At 42.2% G+C, this 25,861-nt stretch overlaps 2 protein-coding genes across 2 annotated transcripts; one reads left to right on the top strand and one right to left on the bottom strand.

Moving 5' to 3' along the window:
• Nucleotides 1-6,910: 6,910 nt before the first annotated feature.
• On the bottom strand, nucleotides 6,911-8,149 carry LOC104696463 (probable G-protein coupled receptor 19). The gene has a single exon (XM_019292448.3). It carries the CDS (start codon nucleotides 8,069-8,071, stop codon nucleotides 6,977-6,979), a length of 1,095 nt encoding a protein of 364 aa, XP_019147993.1. The 5' UTR covers nucleotides 8,072-8,149; the 3' UTR covers nucleotides 6,911-6,976.
• Nucleotides 8,150-11,462: 3,313 nt separating this feature from the next.
• Nucleotides 11,463-25,302, top strand: MRPS35 (mitochondrial ribosomal protein S35). Its single transcript, XM_039570692.1, is given in 10 exon segments — nucleotides 11,463-11,495; nucleotides 11,497-11,569; nucleotides 11,572-11,637; nucleotides 13,070-13,113; nucleotides 13,968-14,135; nucleotides 14,528-14,588; nucleotides 15,530-15,669; nucleotides 16,081-16,190; nucleotides 16,645-16,714; nucleotides 24,847-25,302. Coding segments are annotated over 10 exon segments (1,038 nt in total). The 3' UTR covers nucleotides 25,120-25,302.
• The last annotated feature ends 559 nt before the right edge of the window (nucleotides 25,303-25,861 follow it).

Below are 25,861 nucleotides of genomic sequence, written 5' to 3'. Positions count from 1 at the left end.
AAGCAGTATATCACATCTTTGGGTCAAAATCTCAAAAGGCAATTAGTCACCTAACTAATTTATGACTTACATCAAATGCATGATTTCAGGGATTTCTAAATACTGAAGTGTTCACTGGTAACTAGAGATGCACACAACACCCTGCCACTGTGTATCTACAGAATTGTGGCTTCTGTTGCGGGACTCACTTCATGTGTTTAATTTTGGTGGGCCTGATGCCACCCCCATGCTCAGAGAGCACATCTTCATCACCCTGACAGCACTGCATTTAGGATTAGACTTGGGAATTTATAACCAGAAGCCCAGGATGGGAAGGCACAGAGAAATGTCTGGCTCTGAGATGCATTTTTGATCCCCTTCTTGAGGAGGAGGCACTTCTCAAAGACAAACCTAAACACAGCACCACTGGCACCACACGTCACTGTCTCCTCCAGGGGCTGTGTTTTAGAAAGAAAGTGTTAATGAGTCATGCAAGAAACAGATAATAATGAACCCTAGTGCTAGAAAATATCTTGAAGGGTAAATAACAGATGAGACTTGAGAAACATTCCCGCGCCCCTCTGTCCATCCCAGATTCCATTCTCCGGAAGTAAGCTCTCTGCATCAGTGCTCCTGAACATCTGCTCTGGATCTGTGAGCTCCAGCACTGCCAGCCCTGATACCCAGGAGCTGGACACTCCTGAGTGCCACACAGCCCTCTTAACAATGATCACATCGGGGCACAAATCCAGTGAGTTGTGGGGCTCCAGCTGCTGGTGCTCAGAACGCCTTTAAGGGGGCAAAATGCCAGCCCTTGCTTTCTGCTTCAGCTTCCCAGCCTGGTGGGCTCTTACAAGGTACTGTAAACAAAGGTCATTAAGGATCATGAAATGGGGCTTCAGCTCTGAGTTCACTTATCAGTACGCCCTGTACTTTTTATTTTTGAACTGTAGGTTGAAAAATGGAGCAATAGTTGTGGTGCAAATCTGTTACACAGCTCAGTTGTCTGCGGACCACTTGGCAGCCCATTTAACGTGCACCATTATTCTCCTTCACAAGGATATGCTGAATGTAAACTAAGATTATCATGACTTGTACACTGTGGTATTGGAAAGATGGTGCAAGTCCAGATTGAGACACTGGGCTTTCACTCTCTCCAAAAGTTTGCCAAGTGAAATCTATTGTAGCATTTTACCACACAGGGAAAGATATGACATGATAAATTGCCTTTTATGAGTGCTGGCAGTACTTCATTATTTTTGTATTAACATAGATAGTCTACAAGGCTGACTGCTTGACCCAGAGTAGTGTCTAAGAATTCCATAAATCTCTCATTTCCATGATGGAATTCCTGTAAGAAATTAACTTGACCCCTGCACTTATGAAGGTTTTTTGCCTGTCTGTTCAAACTGAAACTAAAATATTTTATTGGAAAAATGAAACAGAAGATGCAAGTTCTTCAAGAAATGCCTGAACTTTGTAACAGCTGTGATGCAAAGAAAGTGTCAATCTCGTAGTATGATGCATATCATACATGTATAGAACTTAAAATAAATCCTACAATAAGATCTAAACTATGGTCATTATGCTGACTCTAATAAATTCTCTCTGCCTGCTGGAAATAAAAAAAAAAAGTCAATTAATTCACATGATCATTAGAGGGGGAACTAGTAGCAACTTTCAGATCAGGTTATCTGACTGTTGCTACCACACCTGTATCTTCCATTTCTTGAAAATTCATCAATACTGTAAGCACGTGGGCTTAAATTTTATTCTGAAAATCTCTAGTTCTGCTTTTGACTGGTTGGTTAAAAAGCTATTCAGACACTTTTGACCATGCAGACAGAGGAAAATAGGCAATTCTTTTAACATGAACCCCACTGATAACAGACATCTATAACCATCTCAAAATGAAACCAACAAAGCACAACAGCTTATGTACTGGAACAATACCCTGTGCATGTATCCCTTCCAAAGGATCTTCAGTGATACCCATGGGATTCAGCACCCTGGAGAGAGCAAAGAGACCCTGCCCAGCAACCCCCTGCCCTGCCCCAGACCCCCACCTACCCAAAAATCACATCTCACCACCATCAGGTAACTAAGAGAAACCCCAAGTCCTGTTTTTCTCTCATTTTTATGAGTTCTGGTAAGTCCGCAGTCATCTGACACTCATCTCCTAAAAAAAACCCCACATTTTTAATTTCAGCAAGGATGTCATGTATTCAGCTTATCTTTGTGTGTGCATGTGAAAAATCTCAGATAGGCAAATCACTTGTGTGGCTTAACTATTATTCCACAGTCATTCAGGGTTTTTTCAGTTTGCCATGAAGAATGTATGTATTCTGTGCCTCAGTCTCTCAGCTCAGTATCCTGTTGCTCTTTTCTGTTGTCTCCCACTACAAGGAGGGGGGAGATGACAGCTGGAGAACCAGGTCAAAGAGCTGACAAAGAAGTGTGTTTTCCTCTGAAGTAACTGGGAAAGGTTTTGACTCCATGACTTTTGCACCATAGTTTAGCGAAGTTTCAAGAGCACTAATTTCTATTAGACATATGCAAGCATCACAGGGTCCTGATCCTGTTTGCCATTTGAGGCACTATGGGAAATCAAACAATAATTATAAAGCATTCCATGAGAGTCATTTTAAGAATGATGCAGCCAAACGTTCTCATGTTCTTTCGCCTGGACAATCGTGGTGTGCAGTTTAAGTGCTCTTCACTAGGTCAGCAGAATTCTTTAACTATAAATCATACTATAGCTTTATATAAAGCCACAGCATTTTTAATATCTGGATATTAATAAAGCAGATGAACTTAAATAAACTGCTACCATGTAGGGCAAAGTATCTGTTGTTATGCTTATGTTGCATAAAAGGAAGACAAAATTACTGCATGGAACAGGTTCCCTATGGTCACTGCTGAAGAGGTAACCAGATAGGAGCCATGGAGAACCTTCAAATAATAAGCAGCAATATAAATTCTTGCATAGTGAACCTCAGTTGTTACTTGATTCCTTTCTTCAATTATATTAAGTGTCCCAGCATTGTTTGATTGGGTTTGTTTAAATCATTAGTGATGCACTGGAGGAAAAGGATACTGTTATTGGTTCTAAGGTTGTAACAGAACACCATGAAAAGTGGGTGCTTATTTCAAGTATATCTGAAAAGATTGACCAAAATAGAACTATTGCTTCAGGAGAGACTCTTTACATAGGAGCAGTGTGTTATAACTGAAGAGGCAGTTTGGAAAGACGACAATGATCCTTTCAGGGTAAGTGCAGTTGGGCATTTTTACATTTACATATATGAGTTTAGAAGCCAACTAAGACTCTTTATTAATTTTAGCTAAAGTTTCCACAAAGCTTCTTTTCTGTGGGCCATGGGCTCTTTTATACAACCTTCAATTGATTACCAAGCTGATACTAAAGAGCAGTAAACTGAACTTGAAATTCTTAATGTACCGGGTCCACATTACCTTCTTTCTGTGCCAAGCTGGAGCCTCAAGCAGTAACTCTTCTGAAATGATTCACCTCATGCCCAAGGTGGAGAATATTTTCTTATTTCTTACTTCCATCTCCTGTAATTTTTTGAGAGAGCTGTCTATTGCTTTCTCCAGCAGTTCTAAACCCCTCACTGCTTCCAGAGCATGTAACACTCAGTGCACACATGCAGCATGACCAGGAAGTCAGGCTTAGTCTGTTCTGCAGAGATTTAAAGAGCACAAGCACAGAGGCTGGCCAAGGGTCTTCCCACTGCATTCCAAGCAATCCCAGTAAGCCAGGCTGATTTAGCTCTCCTACACGCAGAATGGTGGAGAGCTCCCTGGTGAGTACCACCCCACTGCTCTGGGTGCTCAGAATGTCACCCAGGTTTCCAGGAGAGAAGCAGAACCCACACTCTTCCCAGAATTAATACATTCAGCTGGATATGATGAGCTCAGCAAAGACACTTGGGATGTGAGGCACTTCAGTTTTGTCCACCTTTTGGAAATCTGGGACTGTGTATAGCTTGGCTGAATCCAGGAAATCTAAATAAAGATATCTGTGATAAGATCTGTTTAAAATTCACTGTAGAAAAGAAAAGAAGCTGCTGTGACAGTAAGGATTCTGGAAGAAGTGAGTGAGCTTGAGAGGTATGTGTTCTAGCAACTAGAACATCCCATAAATGTTTCTTTAAAAGCACCCTCCCGAAGCAGGTAATTAGATGTTCATCTGGAGTAAAATTTAACAAAAACAGCAGTGTGCTGAACATGGATCATTCTATTAAAAGCTGACTTTTAAACAAAATTTGTGACTTACTGGATTCTTTTTAGGAAAACCAGGAAAATTTGAAGAGGGTTTTAAAATAAATCAATAACTTTTGATACTGCAACCCAAGACGTGCAAGTGACCCACGCTGAAGTCGTGAAACAGGAACTCCAAGCTAACATATAACACCTGCAGCTGATCTTATTCTGGGGCTGGCACCACATGCTTTCAACAACAAAAGGTCTCGTCTTATGTTACCCTAATGTGGAAAATAAGAAAAAATTCAGAGTGGCTTCTAAGTAAGAATGTTCTAGTGAGAATACAGAGCAGGACGTCAGAAGGTCAGTAACACTGGCAAAAGCATTGTTGAGCATTTGTAAAATGCACTCATTATATTAAGTACCACTGTAAACCAAGGAGTTCTCCAGCTTTGCACACTAACATCCCTCTCCATTTGGCATTCAGGTGCACAAACTGACTTGCAAAGTTTCTGTCCTGAGGATGTATAGGAGCAGAGGGGTGTGTAAATACACAGCGTTTCTCTCAGCCTTGACAATGACTCATCATGGTGAGGGCAATGGGGTATGTCTGACACACGCTGAAAGATGCAAAAACTTATTCTTTTTTAATTGGAAAAGCAGTTATTATTTATAAGGGATATTTGTGAATGCATTATATAATATTAATTGCCATTTTATATCCCGTGTGTACAGCATGAGGAACGTATACCCTCCAAAGGTGTGTCCATGCACCTTACTACTACTAACAATTCCATTTTTAGATCAGGATATAAAGTCTTCAATTTTCAGGTTCAGGATAAATTCAACCTCTTTGCGTGCTCAAGCCCAAATGCTCACTCAGATGCCTCGCTGTCTTTGATCTCTGGACATGTTCACTTCAGACTTAACTTTGAGAATACAGAGATTTATATAATTTAAATAATTAATCTTAGCTTTGAATATTTATCAGACTCAGCTACTAAAAATTCCATCATGTCTTTCTTTGTCCTTTTTTCATCAGCTGTTAACAATGGATGGACATTCCATACCTCAAAATTTGTAAAATTAACAAATATCTTGTGGAAATCTGTAATTGCAAAGTTTATACTTCAATTAGCAGTAGTAATTACTCACTGTCCTTCATCCATAATGCATTTTGACCAATAATTGTGCTAAAGTGGATGAAGTCACCGTGAGATGTTGTATTAGTAATGAAAGGGTAAAATACATTACAGCTCTGTTGTAACTTGAAACAAACAGATTAAAACCAGAACTCCTGGGCACAGCCAGGGGCACAAGTATATTGCTACCAAAAAACCCAATTAACATCTGCACCTGACACAGACAGAGGCAGAGAGAAAACCCTGAAATTTATGAAAAGCAGCACTGCCTAGTCCAGATTTTCACATGACAGCATCACCATCTTGTTTCCATGAGCAAAATGTTCCCGGAGATTAATCCATTTGCGTTTTCCTGAAAAAATCCACAAAGCTTTCCTTGAAGAGGTTGTTGAAAAAGCCTGTCCCTGTTTTGGGGAGACAAACAGTGTCCAGTGACTGAGAAGTTGTATTTTTAGTTGTGAGGGGGAAAAAACTGACTTGGAGGAGACTGAGGGTAGCCCTCAGAAGGGTCTGCAGCTTCCTCCAAAGGAACAGCAGAGGGGCAGATCTGATCTCTGCTCTCTGTGACCAAGGACAGGACCCAGGGAACAGCTGGAGCTGTGTCAGGGAGGGTGAGGCTGGGTATCAGGAAAAGGTTCTTCCCCCAGAGGGTGCAGGGGCACTGAACAGGCTCCCCAGGGAATGGGCACGGCCCCAAGGCTGCCAGAGCTCCAGGAGCATTTGGACACCGCTCTCAGGGATGCACAGGGTGGGATTGCTGGGGTGTCTGTGCAGGGCCAGGGCTCCCTTCCAACCTACGAAATCCGATGACTCCATGCAATGGAGTCAGGCTCCATGGCTCCACAGCCATACACTGGAACATGCCCCAGGATGGCAGAGCCCAAGGCTCCTCTCTTGGGGATCATGTGGAGGAAGAGTCCTAAGTTGTGAGTTGGAAATTTGTCCAGGAACCCCTTCTGCAGTCAAACTCTGCTGAAACAATCTGCTGCAACTTTCCCAGGAGGAGGTTATTCCCAAAGAGAAATGGAGGCACAGGAAGACTGGAAGGAGACAGAATCCTAGAATCATTTAGGTTGGAAAGGACCCTTCATATTATCAAGTCAAGCCATTAACCCAACACCACCTTGTCCACCAGACCAGTGGGGTCTGAAAAGGAGGGACAAGCCCAGTGCAGGAATATCCCCAGGGACATCCTGGAAAGAAGCCTAGGTGGCTTTGGGTGGATTTAGGCATTTATACACTATGGCCCATCCTTTACAGGGATTGTAACAAGCAGTGCTTCTTTCTTTCCCTTTTCTCTCTACAGGTAGAGAGTGTAAGGACTCTCGTTCTGTAGATTCCAGGAGAGGAGTTCCTCAAAGCAGAACATGAAAACTGAAATGAAATAGAACAAATGCATCAAACCTAAGCCATTAAATAATATGGAACATTTATTTTTTGTACCTTAGGAGCTGCTCTAAAATATATAACTATTTATTGCTTCCAAAGAGTGAAAGATCCTCCTTCTTCTGGGGGAATATAGGACCCTCATAGCTTTTCAAAGTAATGAAACCCTCTTGGCAAACGTATTTGTGGGATTGGACTCACCAGGCCTGGCAAGCTCATGCTCCTTGACTTCTCTGTTAAAAACATCACAGGTGCAGTCTTTGGGGAGGTTGGGTTGGTGCCGGGATATCTGTGATCCCACTGTGATTATTTTTGGTTGTCCTGGAACTGGTGGTAATGGTATAGATACTGCTTCTGGGGTATTTCCTCAAGCAACAAATTTCTTGCATCCCTGTTCTGAAATATGCATTATAGATGTAGAGAAGGACTGGCTTAGAGGCTGAGGAACTGAAAGAGATCCAGGTGACAGCCAGGAAAAGCAAGGAGCTCTTTCTGTAGTCTGTTTCCTGTGGGTGCCACAACTGTACCGTGAAGAAAGGGAGCCAGGACAGGAGGAAATCCAAGACAAAGATGAAGAACATCTTGACAGTTTTCACTTTTCTTCTCGAGACAAGACTCACTGTCCTCCTGCCAGCCATGTCTTCGGTGCCACTTCTCCAAATGTAGGTGAAGAGTTTCTGGTAGCAGAGGATAATGAGGAGTGATGGGATCAAAAGCAACAGCACCGAGAGATGGATGACACTGTAGGCGGCTCCTTGCCAAGAATCGGGGAGGAAGAAGTTGCAGTGGTGGTCACTGTTGGAGCCATAGAGAAAACAGGCTGGTGATGCAAACAGAGCACCACAGAGCCAAGAGACCAGAGTCATTCTCTTCGCTTTCTCCCTGGACACTTTGAAGCTCAGGGGGTGGACTAGGGTGTAGCATTGATCTACGCTGATGGCGAGGAGCACGTAGATCTGGACCCCGGGCGTGAGGTACTGGATGTACCTCACCAGCCGGCACACCCCGCTGCCCAGCATCCACCGCCCGGAGCTCAGCTGCAGCAGCAGGAAGGGCGCGCTCCCCACGCTGCTCACAAGGTCTGCACAGGCCATGGACACCACGAAATAGTTGGTGGTGGACTGTGTCCTCCTGCTCCTGTGGATCACTAAGCAAACGAGGAAGTTTCCCAAGACAGAAATCAGCCACAGCGCTCCCCAAACCATGCTGGCAGCTGCGATTTCCCCCGGCCTCAGCCCGTATTCTACCAGAGAGTGGTTCCTGCTGGAGCTAGCGCCTGGAGCTGGGGGTTCTGCCATTTCGTAGCCAGCACAAGGAGTGGAGGCTTTGGGGTTGCTCATGTTCTGCAGCAGGAGCAAGGTAAAGGGAAGAACAGGACAACTGCTGTTATCTATGCTGCAGGCAACCTCGGCCGCATCTTTTGCTCAGGCTGCAGACAGAGAGGAGAGAAAAGGTTTTGTTGAACAGCTCTGTGCAAAAAGCCCAAAGTAACCAATAAAAGATAACTCTCAGGAGTCTCCATACTCAGAGTAGTAGATTTCAGAGAAAAGGGTCAGAAATATATGATGACACTACCTGGCACAGCAGACAACATTAAGTTTCATGAAGATTTTTAGGAATGGCCTGAGTATTTCAGACAGGCATTTCTGTCTACAGAAAGATGAGTGTCCCTTTCACAGCTGGAAACTGAGGTGCCATTTCACCAGTGCTCGTTAGCTGCACACTGAGTGAGCAGAACACACCCCACTGATCCCAGAAATGACCTGTACTTCCTGGTGTTCGTGGAAGTGTCAGAAAAGCAGACCAAGAGGGTCTCTGCACCCTTGACTTGACCTTGAGTTTTGACACAGAAGGAAAATACTGAGGGAGGAGGTCAGTGTCCTCAGATAGATGAGATAAGAGGTTGGAGGAGGGATGGGGGAGCCTTTTGAGTTCCAGCAGTGGAGCCTCGGCTTGTCATGTCAGAACTGTCAATACATGTGGCTGCAGTCAGCTGCTGAGGATCTGTGTGCTCTGGAGAGAATATAGGGAGATGGGGAATATCCTTACCTTGGTCAGGGGCCTTCCACCCAGGCAGCAGCAAGGCTGACCCTTCACAGCAGGACCAGCTCAAAGGTTCTGCAGGTCTATGGGTGACCCAAGGGACAACCGAAGGACTGCCAGAAGCAACTGACACCAACAGTCAACTGAGAACCTCTGCCCCTGATTTTGTAACAGAGTTCTGCAAGCTGAGAATAGCTGTAGCCCAAGTGCAGGACCCAGCACTGGGCCTTGCTGAACCCACGCAGCCTGTCCAGGTCCCTCTGCAGAGCCTTCCTACCCTCCAGGGGACCAACATATGCACAAATCGGTGTCACCTGCTTGCTGCCTGAAGGGGCACTCAGCATCGTCGGCCATGGTCATTGATAACGATATCAGACACGACTGGCCTTGCCCACCTCTGGGAAGGACAGTCAGATTTGGGAAGAGACTTTTTCCACCATAATAACATAATCCTTGATAAGCATACTAGCAGCCAAACCCTGTTCCCCTCCAATGCTCAGTAACCTGGGTGTTACGAACTGGTTCACTCTTTCAGAATTTCAGAACTTCAAAACTCATTGTCTTGCTTGCCACCCTACACTCAAGCCCTTTAGGAAGGCAAGTTTTCAATTCCATACTGGTTTTATTCTCCTTCCTGCTCCTGCTGATTTATCCCAAGGCAGGAAGACGGCAAGTTCTTTCTAAGCATTTCTGAAATCAAATGCAGCGGAAGACTGGGAAAGGCCTGGTAGCCAAATGGGAAAGGCTGTCTGTTAAAAATTCCTCTACAAATCAGCATTAACTTTTGCTGGAAAAGAGCCTTGAAACTCCTGGGGTCATGGATGCACTAACACTGATATTTGCAGGTCAGTGCTGGCCACGCTGTCACAGGCAGAGCAAAGAGCTCATCAGCTCACACAGCCGTGGATCTCCTCCCATTAAAACCAGCAGGTGGTGAATGTATGTTAACTTGTTGCTTTCTGAGCCTTGTAAAACATTACTAAATTTAAAAGTCTCCTTCGGAAGGTGGTCATCAACTCAAGATGTTGGACTCTGGGTTGGCTGTGCTGCAGCAGAGAGGAAAATTCAGTTTCTAGTTTATCACTGAAAAGTCCCGTGTGAAAGCAGGAAAGAGAAGCAAATGGAGCAGGAAGTCAATTTTCCAGTAAGGAAAAACATTCAGAGCCATTCAATTCTCCTTGCTCCAATTCCACATGATATTTGTCAGTGTTTTGATTTTCTATATATAAACAAATCACATAGTCTTTTCCGTTTACATGTTTTTCTTAGATTTTTTTTTTTTCCTTTTACATTTCCTGTCCTTCGGGATGATATACTGGTATATTTTACACAAAATAGATGCAACATGGATAAAATTGTACATATCTTTTTCGACCAGACTTGGAAATCTGGGCAGTTTACTGGGACCACCTGTGCTACCTACAGTTTTGTTTCCCTATCAAGATTTATTTTGTGGCTAAAACATGAGGAGAGCTGAAAGGAGCTTTCCCTTGAAAAGGAGGTTCCATGCTGTGTTCCAGAGGAAACTCTCAGTGTTCCTGTTGATATTTCACTTCATTCTAAGTGAGTTCTAAAGCCCAAGCTCTGATCAGTACCCATGTCTTTAACACAGGACTTTCCAGGCAGCTATTTAGATTACTTTTAATTTTGAAGCTCTTTCGAGTCAAAATCTTGAAGCCCTTCCGCAGTGTATTTGCTAGAAAAGTCACTGTCCGTTGTCATTCAGGTTTCTAGTGTGTCTCAGATGTAGCCCAGCACGATTTGATTTGTTCTGCAACAAAAAGGGGGGTTGAAGAATCCTGTGGGAAGAGGTGAATGTGAGAGATAGAAGGCTCTGGTTGAACAGCATGAAGGAGAGATTAATGCCATCAAACTTTTAGCAGAAGGTTTTGATTACCAGTTTTAAGAAATACACTGTTTTTTCAGGACTGTGTCTCATCCTAGTAAATTTTACTGGTGAGATCCTGTTTCGATTTACAGCTGCACTGACTTAAATTTTTCTTCTTAAGTCACTGTCTCGATCTCCTGTTCTGATCTGTATTCTATGGCTGTTTTCACCAGTCCTCCTCCCCTTCAGTTCTGGGGGGAAAAAACAAATCCCCCAAAAAGAAATTGGAGGAGACTGAGGGGAGGAGTTTTCTTTTCACCTGTGAGGGGAAAAAACTTGACTTGGAGGAGTCTAAGGGGGGTCCTCATGGCCATCTGCTACTTCCTCATGAGGGGAAGCAGAGGGGCAGCTCCGATCTCTGCTCTCTGTGACCAGGGACAGGACTTGGGAATGCCCTGAAGTTGTGTCAGGGGAAGTTTAAGTTCGGTATCAGGAAAAGGTTCTTCCCTCAAAAGAGTCGTCGGGCACTGAACAGGCTCCCCAAGGAACAGTCACGGCCCCAAGGTTGCCAGAGCTCCACGAGCTTTTGGACAACGCTCCCACGGACATGGTGGGGTGGTTGGGGTGTCTGTGCAGGGCCAGGACGCGCTTCCGACCCGGGATATTCCCAGTTCAGTGCTCCACAGCCGGGCTCACGGGCAGAGCCCGGGATGGCGGAGCCCGCAGCTCCTGCCTGGGGCAGAGCGAGCCCTACGGGCTCCGTGAGGGCGGCGCTGCCGCCTTCGCCTGTGCGGGGCCGGGCCCGAGCCGGCCGCCGTTCGCGCCGGGCGGGGCCGCGGGAGGAGCGCGGCGGGGCCGGGATGGCGGCGCGGGCCGGGCGGTGCTGCCGGGCCGGGGCTGAGCTGCGGGGCTCTGCTGTCCCGGGCCGGGCTGTGCCGGGCCGCCGGCGGGGCCTCGGCCGCGCCTCGCGGGGACGCTCCGCTTTTTCGTCGGCGGCGGCGGTGAGCGGCAGGGAAGGGCCGCAGCCTCGGGAAGGTGAGCGCGGGGTGCCCGGGGCGGTCGGGCTGCACCGCCGGCATGGCGGGACGGACGGCAGGCAGGGCTGCAGCGGAGCGCTGCCTGTGTTAGGTGATTCCCCGAGGGAATCTCATCGCTGTGTGTACTCCTGTGAAACCTTTCGTGTCGTGCCTGGCCTCTGCGAATGGGAACTGTGGGTCGGCTTTTCCCGGAGCACCGCCAGGTCGCGGGAAGCGCCTTTGAGTGATGGCCGGTGACACTGCAGTAGTTAAAGGCGTCCTGGGCTGAAATTACGGATGTTTGTAACAGAAATAGTAAGGTTGTTGTGGGGTGTGGCTGCGTGTGAAAGCACCACACAAAAGGTAGGTCGAGGGATAAGGGAATGCTGTATATTATTTGTTGGAGAGCCCTGGATGTACCGTTCGGTTTAAGCTTTTAATAGCAAGAAGAGGATGAAGAGAAAAGGGTCCATAAAGTCCTCAGATAAGGAAGAGAAAGAACCTGCGAAATCCAGAAGGTTTTATGGGGTAGGGTTGTAAGATCTATGAATGAGATAAAAAAGAACCCAAACATCCCCTCCTAAATCTCAGTCATTGGTTTTTGCTAAATATGCACAATCGATGAAATCTCTGAACTCAAATCAGACACTTGAAAATAAATGTCATCAGGTTCACCTTCATGTGTCTGAGGCCATTTTATTCTGGTGGTGTTTTTTGGACAGTGGGGTTTGGAAGTGTTTTAGAGTTGGAGGAGGAGGAGGAAATGAAGACAAGCATGCAAGGATGAGTGTTTAGTTTGCAAATTCTGTGGTATTTGCTGATTTCACTCATCCCTAGGGCTCCCTCACCACAGTGCCCGGTGAAATCAGTGGGCTACAAAGTAGAGCGTGGAAAAGCCCAGGCCTGAAAGGGATTAAACTCTTTCACTTCCTGTTCCACCTTCTGTGGGACTGCACAGTAAGCCAGATCAACGTGTTGCCCATCCCCAGTTCAAGAAGAGAAACAATCCAGTGTTCATGCAGGGGTTAGTTGAGCTGGTGTGGCACAGAAGAGGGTGTGAAGCTGTGCTGTCAGAAGGAAAGGATGGAGCCATGGCACTCTCCTTTTGCAAGTAGGAACTCTTTAAGTTTATCCATCTTGTGCTACTGGTGGAGAGTGATTTGTGACTGAACAGCTGTGTGGGAAAGAGACCACAGGGGTGAAGGCAAAAGTGTGCTTCACTCTTGTCCTCCATGTGCTTTCTTATATTATGTTTTACAAAAATAATTAGTAATCTGCAGTCTCGAGTGTCTGATCTTCAGCTTCTTCCATGTAAAGATTGGGGATTATTACTGGATATTGTCACAAAGACAAACCATACAGAATTATGCTACATTCTTTCTTCCCAAAACTCTATACTAATTTATTTTTTAAATGTTTTTGTTTTTCTCTTTTCTTTTTCCTTCTTTCAGCTTCAGTAAGGAGAAGAGGCAGGACACCACAGTTTGTAAGATCAGTAAGTACTGAAATGATTTACTGTTAGCTCAGGTGTTTGGGAAAGTTTTCTAAGCTGTATGTTATAACAGTTTGCCCAGGAGCCCCTTTGCAGTCAGGTCCAGGTGACACAATGCACTGGGACTGTTACAGGCCAGCACCTGCTTTCTGTAACCTTTTCAGTCTGTGTTAACAAAAATGTAACACTAAGCTGATGGGTAACTTGCATTGACACCATGTAGTACAGGTCTGAAAAGTAACTTAAAGTTGCATTTCCAGTAAACCAGACATGTCAATGTTGTTTTCAGCCTGAGTTTACAGGATTTGTGGCAGTTGCTTTCTTGCATAAAGCTTTTCTTTTTCTAAGAGCATTTGATTGAAATGATGGTCAGCTATTGAAGCATGTAAGCTATTTCTGCAGTGAACTAATACCTTGTCCCAGCTCTGGATTTTCTATGGCAGGAAATTTCAGCATTATGAGTTACGAACTGTTCCACACCTACAGGATTCAAGAATTTTAAAGCTCATTGTCTTGTCCCCCACCACACATTCAGGCCCTTTAGGAGATGGAGTTTGCAATTCTGTACTGGTTTGACTCCCCCTCCTGATTTATCCCAAGGCAGGAAGATGGCAAGTTCTTCTTCCTAAGCATCTGTGCCATCAAATACAGTGGAAGATTTGGAAAGGCGTGGTAGCTAAGATGGGAGAGTCGCTCTGCTAAAAATTCCTCTACAAATCAACACTAACTTTTGCTGTAAAGGTGTCTTGAAATATCCAGCTGTGGGAACTGATTCCTGAAATCACTGTTTGGTGCATTGATCCTGCCTTACATCCCGTGTATCTCCCATCCCACTTGTCCCCTTTTCCCCTGATTAGTCTGCACCTCCCAGGACAGAGAGGATGGCTGTTGATCAGGACTGGAGCAGTGTGTACCCAACAGCAGCTGCCTTCAAGCCTGCCTCTGTGCCTCTCCCAATCCGAATGGGTTACCCAGTGAAGGGAGGAGTGCCTCCCCCCAAAGAAGGCAACCTAGAACTTATCAAGGTAAGACACGTGCCATCGCTGGGGGGTCGCTTTTAGAGTCACTGTTCACTTAGGCCACACTGCTTTGATTGGAATATTTGTCTTGGAGACTGCTTTCTATAGTTAAGTCAGATAGTCCTCTTGAATTTCTAAGTGGTAACAAATATAAAGTTAATTAACAAATAAACCATGTTGGGAGACTTTTTAGGATGATCGTGCCTGTGGTTTTTATCACAGAGTTAAGTCTTTCCCTAAATCCGACTTGAGAAGAGTCTGCTTACCTGAATATTTCCTTAAGCATGTTGTACTGCTTTATCAAAAGTTAGAAGGGTAATCAGATTTCGGTAATACCCATTTACTTATGATGAGACAAAAAGCTGTTATTTTGGTAACTCTTAATGTGTCTGTTTCAGATTCCCAATTTTTTGCATCTTACTCCTCCTGCAATTAAGAAACACTGTGCAGCTCTCAAAGGTGAGGGGGGAGGTGAGGTTTTTGGGGGTTTGTTGGTTGTTTTTTTCTTTTTAAACCATCTCCCGAAGTTTTCAGACAATGCAAAATATAACTGTGTGTGATGGAGGTGAGACATGGTACACTTGTGAAGCTAGCAATTCAGCTGGCTTCGGCTGGTACTGCCTGCTTTCCTGCCACTGCCAGGAGTCATCCAGCTGGTAGCAGATAGGCCTCAGGAGGTTTTCAGCACAACAGTAAGACTGAAATGTTACTTTTCCACGAGGCCTTGCTTGAACTGATGAGTTGATAGTTTAGTGTCTTACAGAGGGTGAGTGATGAATGTGACTCAGTTCTCAGAGAACTCTGTGACTGAACGAGGCTTCAATCAGTAGCCATTATGGGCTGCATTTAATGACCAAAAAGCTATTAATATGAGACCCTCTGTGAGAGCAGGGTCTTCTGGGGAGATACAGGATCTACTGGAGACCAGGAGCATCTTTCCACCCAGCAAGCCAATAAGGGAAACTTAATGAGGAGCTCAGGTAAAGGAAGCATTTTTTGTGGTGAGGGTGATGAGGCACTGGAAGAGCTTGCCCAAAGAAGCTGTGGATGCCCCATCCTGGAAGTGTTCAAGCTTTGGTTGAACAGGGCTTTGAGCAGCTGGATTTACTAAAAAATACCCACAGTAGAGGTGTCACTTCCAACCCAAACCATTCTGTGATCCTGTTTGGCAGTTGTAAGACTGCATCTGGAGTACTGTATCCTGTTGTAGGGAAGCCAGTACAAAGAGAGGCATGGCAATACTGAAGCAAGTCTAGCAGAAACACTGCTGTTACCTAAATGAGTATGGTTTCTAGGTCTAGTACTTTTAAAAACATGTATTGCAATACATTTGAAAGAAAAAAACACAGCCAAATATAGCAGACAGGTATTACTGGGAGTGTTTCCTCTTTATTGTACAGATTTCTGCACTGAATGGCCAAGTGCTCTGGACAGTGATGAGAAATGTGAACAGCATTTTCCCATTGAAATTGAAACAGTAGATTATGTGTCTTCAGGGACTTCTATTCGGAATCCCAAAGCAAGAGTGGTGACCTTAAGAGTAAGTAGTAGTTTTAGTAAACAGCCTTTCTTTCAAACCCCTAAATGCTTGGCTTTCCTTTTCAAACATGCAAGTGTGATCTGCTGTAAGGAAATGAGGGAAATGGAGGGAATTCAGAATCACTGGCAAATGAGTACATCTGTGTGTTCCTGACCAATCTGCCCATTCATATTGACTGGCCTTGGGACTTGTAAGGCGTTGTGGGAATCTTTATTACGCAGGTTTATATTGTTTGAATACTCACATTACTCTTGCCTTGTGTTAAGACTTCCAACATGATACAATCAGAAGAAATTCTGCAAATGTATCCCAAATAGCTCTCCTAATTCTTCATAGAAGATGTGCCTGTCTCAAGTACTTCAGAGTTTGGATTTAACAAGGAATTAAAGTTGTTTTCTCCTTTTCTTGAAGGTTAAACTTTCTAACCTGAATTTGGATGACCACGCAAAGAAGAAGCTCATTAAGCTTGTGGGAGAGCGGTACTGTCGGGAGACAGATGTGCTCACAATTACAACAGACAGGTGAGCTGCCAGAAGGAAACACAAGTATTGTAGTAATAGCCACAGCAGAAAAGAGGCTGGGTGTCTTCTAGTAATACTAGTTACTGTCTTGGTGGATTATAATATTTTAAGGCTAAAATAGGACTTAGTTAACACTACTCCTGTTATTAACTGTTAAAAACAGGTTTTAAAAGAGTTCAGATTTAATGTGTGTTGGATTCCACTTTGGCACAGGGGGCAAAGTTTATAATGTTTCCAGAAGGTTTGTAAATTCTTGGATATTGTATATTTTCCGCTGACTTGCAGCTACCCATTTTCCTGTGTTCTTATTACTCTTGCTTCCATGATACTGTTCTTGGTTGTGTGTAATTCAGAAATGCACAGGAATTAACCACGCATTTCCTAAGATGACACAGTAGAAAATTTGATGGTAAGTTTTAACCTTTTGTTCCAAACAATGTTTCTGCATTTCCAGGTGTCCCCTAAGAAGACAGAACTATGATTATGGCATGCACCTGCTCACAGTTCTGTACCACGAATCCTGGGTAAGCAGTTGTGCATGGGCTCTCTTAGTGTGCTCTCTTGTCATAATTTAAAGTAAATTACCTTATAATTCTGTTTGCTTCCAACTCACTTCTCTTCAAATTCAACCAAGACAACATTCTGTCTGATTCCAAACTCCTGTCTGTTAATTAGAATGTGCCTTTTCTTGGGCTCTTCCTGGGCTGCAGTAAGCCATGGTTGTCATTTGGAAGTGTTCTGCTTCTTAAATGCTCTCCCACGTAGCTTACCTCAAGATGACTGCTTTTCTGAGCTCCCTCTTGCTCAGAAAAGGGACAGCCTTCCCACCTTCTGACCACAGATGTTCCTTTCACAGGGAATTCTTCACACTTGTGTCCTGTGTTTTCGTGGTTAATTGTGTTGGTTCCCTTCAACAATCTTCCAGGCTTTTTTTACAGAAAACAAGTGAGCAGTCTGAACTGAAATTGTTGTTGGCAATCCATAGTAATGTTTTGGATGACTGAACTTTGTTTATATGTCCTATGTCACTATCACATTGTTTGAGACAGTGAAAGCCTTCATCATCTCTGTGTGTGACTCTGACAGAAGTTTTACCTTATCCACTGCTAAAACTCATTACTTACTGTTTTCAGTTGTTCTAGAACAGTTCTGTGGAATGTCCATACTTAGCATTTTTATGAATTGTTCTTGATTTTGATCACTGCAGTGCTGATGTTAAGAACACACTAAGGAGGATGAGCTGTATTTCCCTTTCGGTGGCAGTTGCCTTGAAGGATAATTCTGTAATTGTGGAGTCCATCAAATTAAATCGGTAGTGAAAGATAACATTTACTATAGATTTCAAATACACATGGATGTTTTTCTCCCCAACAGCATCACATTGTGTTACAAATCTTAAATTAATGGCAGAGTAGTTTCCAGTATTAAGCAATGACAAGAGAGCTAGACAGTGCTCACTTTATTAATCTCAGACAAACACCACGGCTGTGCTGGGCTCCAGCTTTAATTAGTGCTGGCAGACAGGGCTATGCAATATTGATATGGGAGTGTTCAGTGTGTATTGAATATGCACAAGTCTCTTGCACTTTTATTACCTTTCATCCTCCACGTTAATATTTGATGAGTTCGTCAATCACTTGTAATTGTCTTTGATTCCCATGAAAAATTAATGGTTTCCTGAGACATGGTTTTTTATTTTGTGTGACATGGTTTGTTTTGTGGCATGGTTTTTTCCCCCCTGATGAGGGATAATGCCTTTTAATAAATTGCTGAAAGATAGTTTGGATCTGTTTTGTAAGCCATGAGCAAACAATGTGTGGTTTATTTTCATTTACATGAACTTTAATGTTGGAGGGGGATGGACAGGGCCTGACCTTCCATTTAGGCAGTAACGTCAGTCCTGTTTGCAGAACTAATTGTAGGATTTGATGGCTTTCTCAGCAGAGCAGTGCCACACTGTTAATGCACGTGGCTGATGGAATTGAATCAAAACATGAGGGCAGTGTTCCATTCTTGCTGAGTGAAGGAAAGCTGGATGCATGTAACTTTTGCCCTCAAGCCTGAAAACTTTGCCCGTGATCTCGTTAAATTTGGCAGAACTCCTATGATCTACATTAATATCTGGATTACTGGATTTTGTCAATTGGCAAGCATCTATAGGAGGAAAAGTTATATGCAGATATACATCAGGAAATGTAATTTCAAGTGTAATTATGTTTTAGTTGCCAGCTATGCATCATTCTTTTATTACAGTTACAAATGCAGTATCAGACCCATGAGTTCAGTTATTTTAAAACAGTTTTAAAAATCTTTAAAATCTAAGAATGTTAGTTTATTTTGTCATTCTAAAATACTTGGAGATCTTTTGCTTCCTGTTTACTAGTTGTCAGGTTATTAATCAAATATTTGTGTTTTGCTAGCTTTCAGAATGTATTAATTAGATAGCTGACTTGCCCTAATTAGTAAGAATTAAATTTGTCTTCTGTGGACTTTTTCTGTGATTCCTTTCAAATTATCCCCCAGGATTGTGCCTGGATTGAATTAATCAGTGAAAGAGTGAGATATATGAGACAGATGATTAAACAGCAGCTTAACCAGTTGTAATTTTGTTGCCTTTAAATGATGGTACTGCTTGAGTGCTGTAACCACTCAAAACCGGGATGTATTTTTATGGTACAAGTGGTTTTTAGAGCATGAGTTTGCTGCCCTCAAGTGGTTGAAAGGATCGTGGACTGATTCCTTCACAGCTTGGATTAATAGTTTATCACTCAGAAGTCCAGCAGCAGGAAGTCAATTTCCAGTAAGGAAAAACGTTGAGAGTAGTTATATTTTTATTGCTCCAATTCCACATGGTGTTTCAACATACACAACATGAGGGAGAGTGAAGGATCTCGATTCTGCCTTGCAAAGCTGAGATCTTGAAAGATTACTAAAAAGTTGGCCTGGATTTTCTATTCTCCACTACTTCTTATAGTAAGAAGTCTAATCTGATATATTAACAGCAGAGTAATGCAACCCACATTTTGGAATTCTCTCACTTGTTCTGGTAGTGTAGTTATGGAAGTCTGATGAAAGATTCAAGACTTAAAAATAACAGTAAGGAAGAAAGAATATAGCAGTAGGTGGGAAGTGGCTTTTTAATATGGATAATAATAGCCAAAGGGTTTTCTGGGTGCACCTCTGTGCCTGCCTTGTAGATGCTGATAGTGCTGAAGGAGCAAGGAATTTGAAACAGAAAGGTGAGGGAAGGGAAAAATGAAGAATGGACAGACAGTGTGACACTGGAGGCTTAACTAAAATTTATCCATCAACCCCATGGCTGTACAGCTTGATTGAATTAGAGGGGAACTGCTTTTGCATTTCTTTTTTAGAGATTTCAGTGGCAAGGCACTGGTGGGATGCAGAGTCTGTGTCTGCATGCTGAATGGGTATTTTTGCATGACCACTGGAGATAACACTCAAATCCATCATACAGCTTTTCTTTAGGCTTCATCTTCTTTTTTTTCAATACAGTCATTTTAAGCCATTCCAAATAAACATTATTTTTACCACTTCAGGTTGTGCCAGTAACACATGGTAACAGCAGAATTTTGCAGTTTCATAGTGGGAGTTTACCTTGTAATTCAGCCTAAAATATGTGAAAGGATAGGAGTCCACTGTTGAAACCTAAGCAGGTCTCTGGCTACTTAGGATTCCAAAATTCATGTTAGGAGCACTCAGGAGGTTATGACATGGGGATTGTAGAGTTGCAGTGGGAGGTGGCACTCAAGTCTTGCTGAAACTCCCTGGCCAACTTTTAGTATAACTGAAGATGTTCAGGGTAAATCTCCTGATTTTGGGATCTCAGAACAATGAAGGGTGGTGTAATTGTGCCCTCCCAAGCTAGAACAGGCTTCTCTCTCATTGTGTCAGTATATGTGGTTTAAGTAATGCAAACTGAGGCTGAAGTGAGGCTGGTCTCTAACTGTTGGAATATATCCTCTGTTTTGAACCATGGATTCCATTGTGTGCTCACCAGAATCCAACAACTGAGAGTCCTCATCAGTAATGAGAGCCAGAAAAGGTAAAGCTAAAGTGGCTTTACAGTAGATGTTAAATCTAATAAATTTTCTCTGAATTCAAACATTTAAAATCAAAGGAAGGAGGTTTCCTGACAGGAAATGTGTATTCTAGTAGAAGAAGGTTACCCTTTTTTTTACCTCTTGAAACCAAAAAGGATGAGCATTCCAGCAAAATGTTGAATTAGGAATTGTCTTTGTAATGTTTCTGACTGTAATAAGCTTTTTGCAATACCTTGTGTTTAAGCTCCATATTTCTTGTTGCTGGACAAACAGGGCTCCTTTTTGATGCATAAATGCAATTTTTGCAGGGGTTCAATTTTCGGTCTCTGTGTTTGAGTGAAACAAAGTCTCGTGGGGCATAGACATGAAAAAACCAAACAGAAAACCATCAAAGACTTGTACTTTTAATATCATTGATCTCTCTTGATGAGATCAAAATCTTACCTGATCAGCCTTCAGTAAACAAACTGAGGTAGATAAATACCTTACAAATGACCCTTTCAGAAGCCTGGATCTTCCAGAAAATGCATGCAGCCACTCCAGCCTAGAGAAATTAAATGTTGTCCTTAGTTTTGAAAGAGGCTGATGGCAAATTCATCGAGTTAGTTACAGAGCCAGAGATTAAACTTGAGAGTATCATTAATTATGAGAGCATCATTAATCATGAGAGCATCTCTTAAGCAGTATTACTTTTTGGGACAGAGTTCTGTTTTTGTTTCTCTGCTTGTTCTCCTTCTGTGTTGCACATTTGTGCCTCACTGGAGTGTTTAGTCCTCACAGTTTCTCTTGATTTTCCCTTGACCCTCTAGAGGTCCTACCTGTCCTGTGCCGTTGCTGTGTCCTAGAAAATACAGTTCTCCTTATTGAGAAGAATGGATTTTAACTTACTCCACATCACCAAGTAATTACAATTTTCGTATCCAATCTCATATGATAAAAATAGGTTTTGCCTTTCTACAAACTTCTGTTGATATTTCTAAGTTGTTAATTAAATAGTACAGATCAAAAGTGTATTATATCCAGAGAGATAAGCACATAATTGTTTTGGCAACTCCTCTTAGGATTGAAGGTTCCCAGTAATTTGGAAAATGTTATCATAGCTGTCATTTATTATCTGAAAATCTATGATTATTGTACCACATAGAATATCTTCTATTTCAGTGCAGTACAAAGATACAGTTGTATTTATTCCAGGCTATACAGAGTTTGAAATTTGACTTGGAATTTAAGGAACTTTCCTTCCCCTCAAAAATAATCCTTTTAAAATACCTGATTTTTGCTAAACAGCATTTAATGTTTAACTGTTCAAACCATTGACAAGAAAATTAACCAACACGAGTCATGTTTTTAATTGCCCTCAAGATTTCTGTGTGTCACTAGGGAAATTTTAGTTAAAATGTTTTTCCCAAAAGGAACATCAGGGAGCTGACAATTTTAAGCCTCTGTATCACTGCAGCAGCAAAATTGTGCAAGTTAAACTGGCTGAAAAAACCCCGAGCACGTTGATGGTGAAATGCCTGCTTAAGAGATCCCAAATTCTTTTCTTTCTTCCGTACTTTAAGATACCATATAAAGTGAAGCTTTTTGTTAATGGCCTACATGTAAAAAACAACTTCACTCTCCAAAGTGCTATTTTACATTCATACTCTTTCAGAATTCAGATTAAGCACTGTAAAGGCTTGTAAACCTCCCAAAATACTGGCTTAAACTGTAACATAAAAGATCTGCTTAGAAACAAATCCTTACTATATTTGTGGCATGAAAAAATAATTCTTTATATTTGCATTAGGAAGTGAAAAAACCAGCCTTTCTGTGCCTCTTCAGTCATAGGTTTAGATCTTTTACTTCATATGGAAAATTGTTTTCTGGTAGTTTGGTTTGGGTTTTTTTGATTCTTATTGTAAGTTTTATAAGAGGAAAAGGTTAAAATTATCAGCTGAGTGCATCTTCAGCCAAACTGGATAGTACCGAGATTCTGTCTTATGCATGATAGAATGAGGAAAACCATTTTTAGTGAATTCTTATTTTTAAAATCTGGTTCACAAAGTGGGGATTCTAGGAAAATGTTGCACAGTATCACACTTGTATTCCACTTCTCACAGTTTTATTCTCATTTTTAAGACTTCAGTGTTCACTACCATTTTAAATTTGCAGGGGACGAAAATAGTTCAACTGACAAAATTTGAGTGATAAAGACCTAATTTTTGATTTTTATTTACTTGTCTTAATTAGTTTTATTCATAACACTTGAAACAGAGACTGCAACACGTGCAACGTTTCCTCTGTTCAGAGTTCATGGGTGCTTGTCTACGTAGGGGATGTTTCCAATTGCGTATATAATTCTACAGCCACTTTTCTCTTTTCTCAAATTGTGTTGAAAAGGTATTTAAGTTTCACTGGATACAGTTAGTTTGCAAAAACTAATGGATTTGGAAATCTCCCTCTACTGTCAAATCCCTTCCTACCTTCACCCTCACCTCCCACCATGCAGTCAGATTTTATTTTAAAATCCATGTTGACAGCATCATTCTGCTGGGAGGGATTCCAAGAAAGAAATACTCAACAGTTGCTTTAAAATCTTGCTTTGTATTGCTCACAAGAGGTAGGGAAATCTTAATCTGTTTATTGGCATGCATCTCTAAAATCCTGTGAGTTACTGTGAGCAGAGAAGGATTTTCCTGAAGAGATAAATGTAATACTGTCATTAGTCCTTGTTGTCTCTGCTATGACTTAGAGGTGTTTAAAAGCCTCAGAGGGATCTTTTGTTTGAACTTCAGACATGAATTTGGCCCAGGGAGTGACCAGGAGTGATACCCATATTCCCTTACTCCTGAGAAACCCTATCCCTGTGAGAGAGGCTGTGGCTTGAAAATTCTGCTGGATTTTGGGGGAAAAAATGTCTTGGATAGCCATTCTGCAGATAAACAAGGGATGTGAAAAGATGATGTTGTTAGTTTAAAACTGTAAATCTCCACCCTGGATTGCAGGGTTTGTCAAACATACAAGGAACATTTCACTGTACCCACTTTTCCATTAATGTTTCAGCAATACAGGGCTACAGGATGTCCTTTTGTTCCTCTTTTCCCCCTCTAGAAATTGAATGAGGTACTTTTACTCCTGTGGCTTATTGTGTCCAGGGTTCAATGTCAGTCATATGAACCTTGGAGCAGCGTGAATTGCTGCTTCTGACTAAACATTTGGACTCGGATTCAAAAGACAAGAGATGCCATTTACCAGGTGCAGGACACAGCATTTGGGAAGGTGTTTTAAATTCAGATAGAGGAATCCAAGCACACAAGAGTTGGAGGGGAAGAAAAATCTTGGGGCTTAATTAAAGGTTATTGAATACTGTGGTTTGACTGCAGCAGCCTTGATGCTTAGTGGGAAGAATACTTTTAAATAAACAAATGAAAAGCACTACCAACACAGACACCCCACCTTACCTCCCTCCCAGAAGTGAAAAAATAACAAAACCCCCAAACAACTACAAAAACCTGCCCCCCATGACTTGAAAGAGTTTTTTTTTGGTTCTGCATAGCATAGCTAAAAATTTACTGAAGAGCCCTTTTTGGCAAGTGATTTTAAAAAAGGAAAAATCTGTATGATATAAATGCTTCACTATAAGGTTTCCTTGAATATATTTGCAGAGAAATGCAAGTTTTATTTAGACATGATTTTATAACAATTGTAAGAAAAACATGAATAGCAAAACTAAACCCAAAATACTTCCAATTGTGATTGTTACATAGTTGAGGTACTATAAAGATACAACATATTGGTTACATAAGTAAAGTACTAAATAATTACAAATACGCAAACATACAGCCTGCAATACAAAAAAATGCAAATATATCACTGAAGCATCTGTATATATCAAAGTACAATAAAAATAAAATATACAAAACCAGCAGGTTACAACATTTGAAATATTCTTTTAAGAGTCTTTCAAGGCCTGCTGGAGAAGTGTTGAGAAACAGAATTTATACAGAACAAGTGTATTTACAGGCACTGGGATGGTGTCTTCTGTCAGTGCCCAGCTTGTGATCCTGTCTAATTTTGCAGCACTGATTAGGTAAAGATTAGCACCTTGTGGATAGAGATTCTTTCAAGCAGTTTGTTTTGCAGGAAGAAAAAATGGATTTGTTGGTGGTGCTTTTCCTCATGAGTCACGTCATGGGTCACTCGTTAGGGACTGTCTCACTTTCCCTCTACCAGCAGTGTAGGCAGACCAGAATTCTGTGCTAGGGGCATAACAGCTGAGTGACTGCTTCTTGAACTGCAGGGTTTAGGGTTCTTTAAAATTACTACTTTTACAAGGCTTTTAGTTATTCATTATGTATAGTCCATAAGCTTTTCCTCCCACTCTGACTCACCCAGTTGTATCTGCCAGATACATAAAGAAGCTGATGAGTGGGAGAAAGGAGCTCATCCTGCTCATACAGGCTTGAGTTACTAGCCTTGGACTCTAGAGGAGGAAATACTTCCACAATGAATGCAGTTTATCAAGGGAATTGCTATGAGAGAGAAATTTCTTCAAGTTATTGTCGCTTTGTTTCAGTCTTGGGTAGTTTTTAAGGCTATGTATTTTCTTTCAGAAAACTGAGAAGTGGGAGAGCGAGAAGTCTGAGGAAGACATGGAAGAGTATATCTGGGAGAATAGTCGCTCTCAGAAAAATGCCTTGGACACACTGCTTCAGATGAAAGCCTCAGAGAATGTCAGTAGTGTCACTAAGGAGGAGCTGCTCACATCTGAAGTGGTTAAGAATTACAGAAACTCGGTCACTGCGCTTAAAAACGAAGGTGAAACAGAAAGTAACATGTCTCAGTACAAGGAATCTGTGAAGAAACTACTGAATATACAAGCATGAGAGCAGAGTCTGCAGGTACACCTGATCATTACAGAAATGTTCAACTCCTGTGTTAGTATTTCTAAATGATGCGGATGTAGAATTATTGAAAACCTGAACCAAAACATGAAACTGGACGATGAGTTAAGTCCTGTCCATGAATCTTGTCCTTTGAATAAAGTATGTCTGGATTCATACTGGTAACTGGAATGTTTTATTCTGCGTTTTCTTAGCATGGGACATCCTGGTTCAGTGCTCTGCTTAATCACATTCTGATTTCTCACACTTCTTTGGGCATTTAACCTAGAGCAAAAATGTCAAAATGAATTAAGTTAGTTAGGCTCCCAATTCCATTAATTAGAAGTCTGAAAATTAAGAGCTCTAAATGCTTTTCAAATGCCATTCAGATTTTTCCCGATGTGTAAAACGAGGATAATGTTGCCTAAGTAATCTGACTCGGAGAGGTGTTGAAGCACTCTGGACAGTGTGATGCTCTCAGTTGTTACCATGAGGGCAAACAAATAACCTATGTAAAAGCACCTGTCTCTAAAATAAGGTGGAAAATGGGATGGTAGTGGGAAGGTGAACTAGCAGTTGTTGAGAAGATCCCAGAGTACATGGGACAGGAGGAATGATCAGAGTTGGTGAGGTGGGTTTGTAACGAAATAGGAATGGACTGAGTCTTGGAACCCTCAGGCCTGCCAACTTCTCTTTTGAATGTACCCAGGCTTTTCAAGGAAAGAAAAAGTTTGTAGCATCCCGT

This window comes from Corvus cornix, chromosome 1A (assembly GCF_000738735.6).
Source record: "Corvus cornix cornix isolate S_Up_H32 chromosome 1A, ASM73873v5, whole genome shotgun sequence".
In the NCBI taxonomy this organism is placed as follows: Eukaryota; Metazoa; Chordata; class Aves; order Passeriformes; family Corvidae; genus Corvus; species Corvus cornix.
The sequence above is the reverse complement of the archived record's forward strand: the minus strand, read 5'-3'. Positions and strand labels throughout refer to the sequence as shown.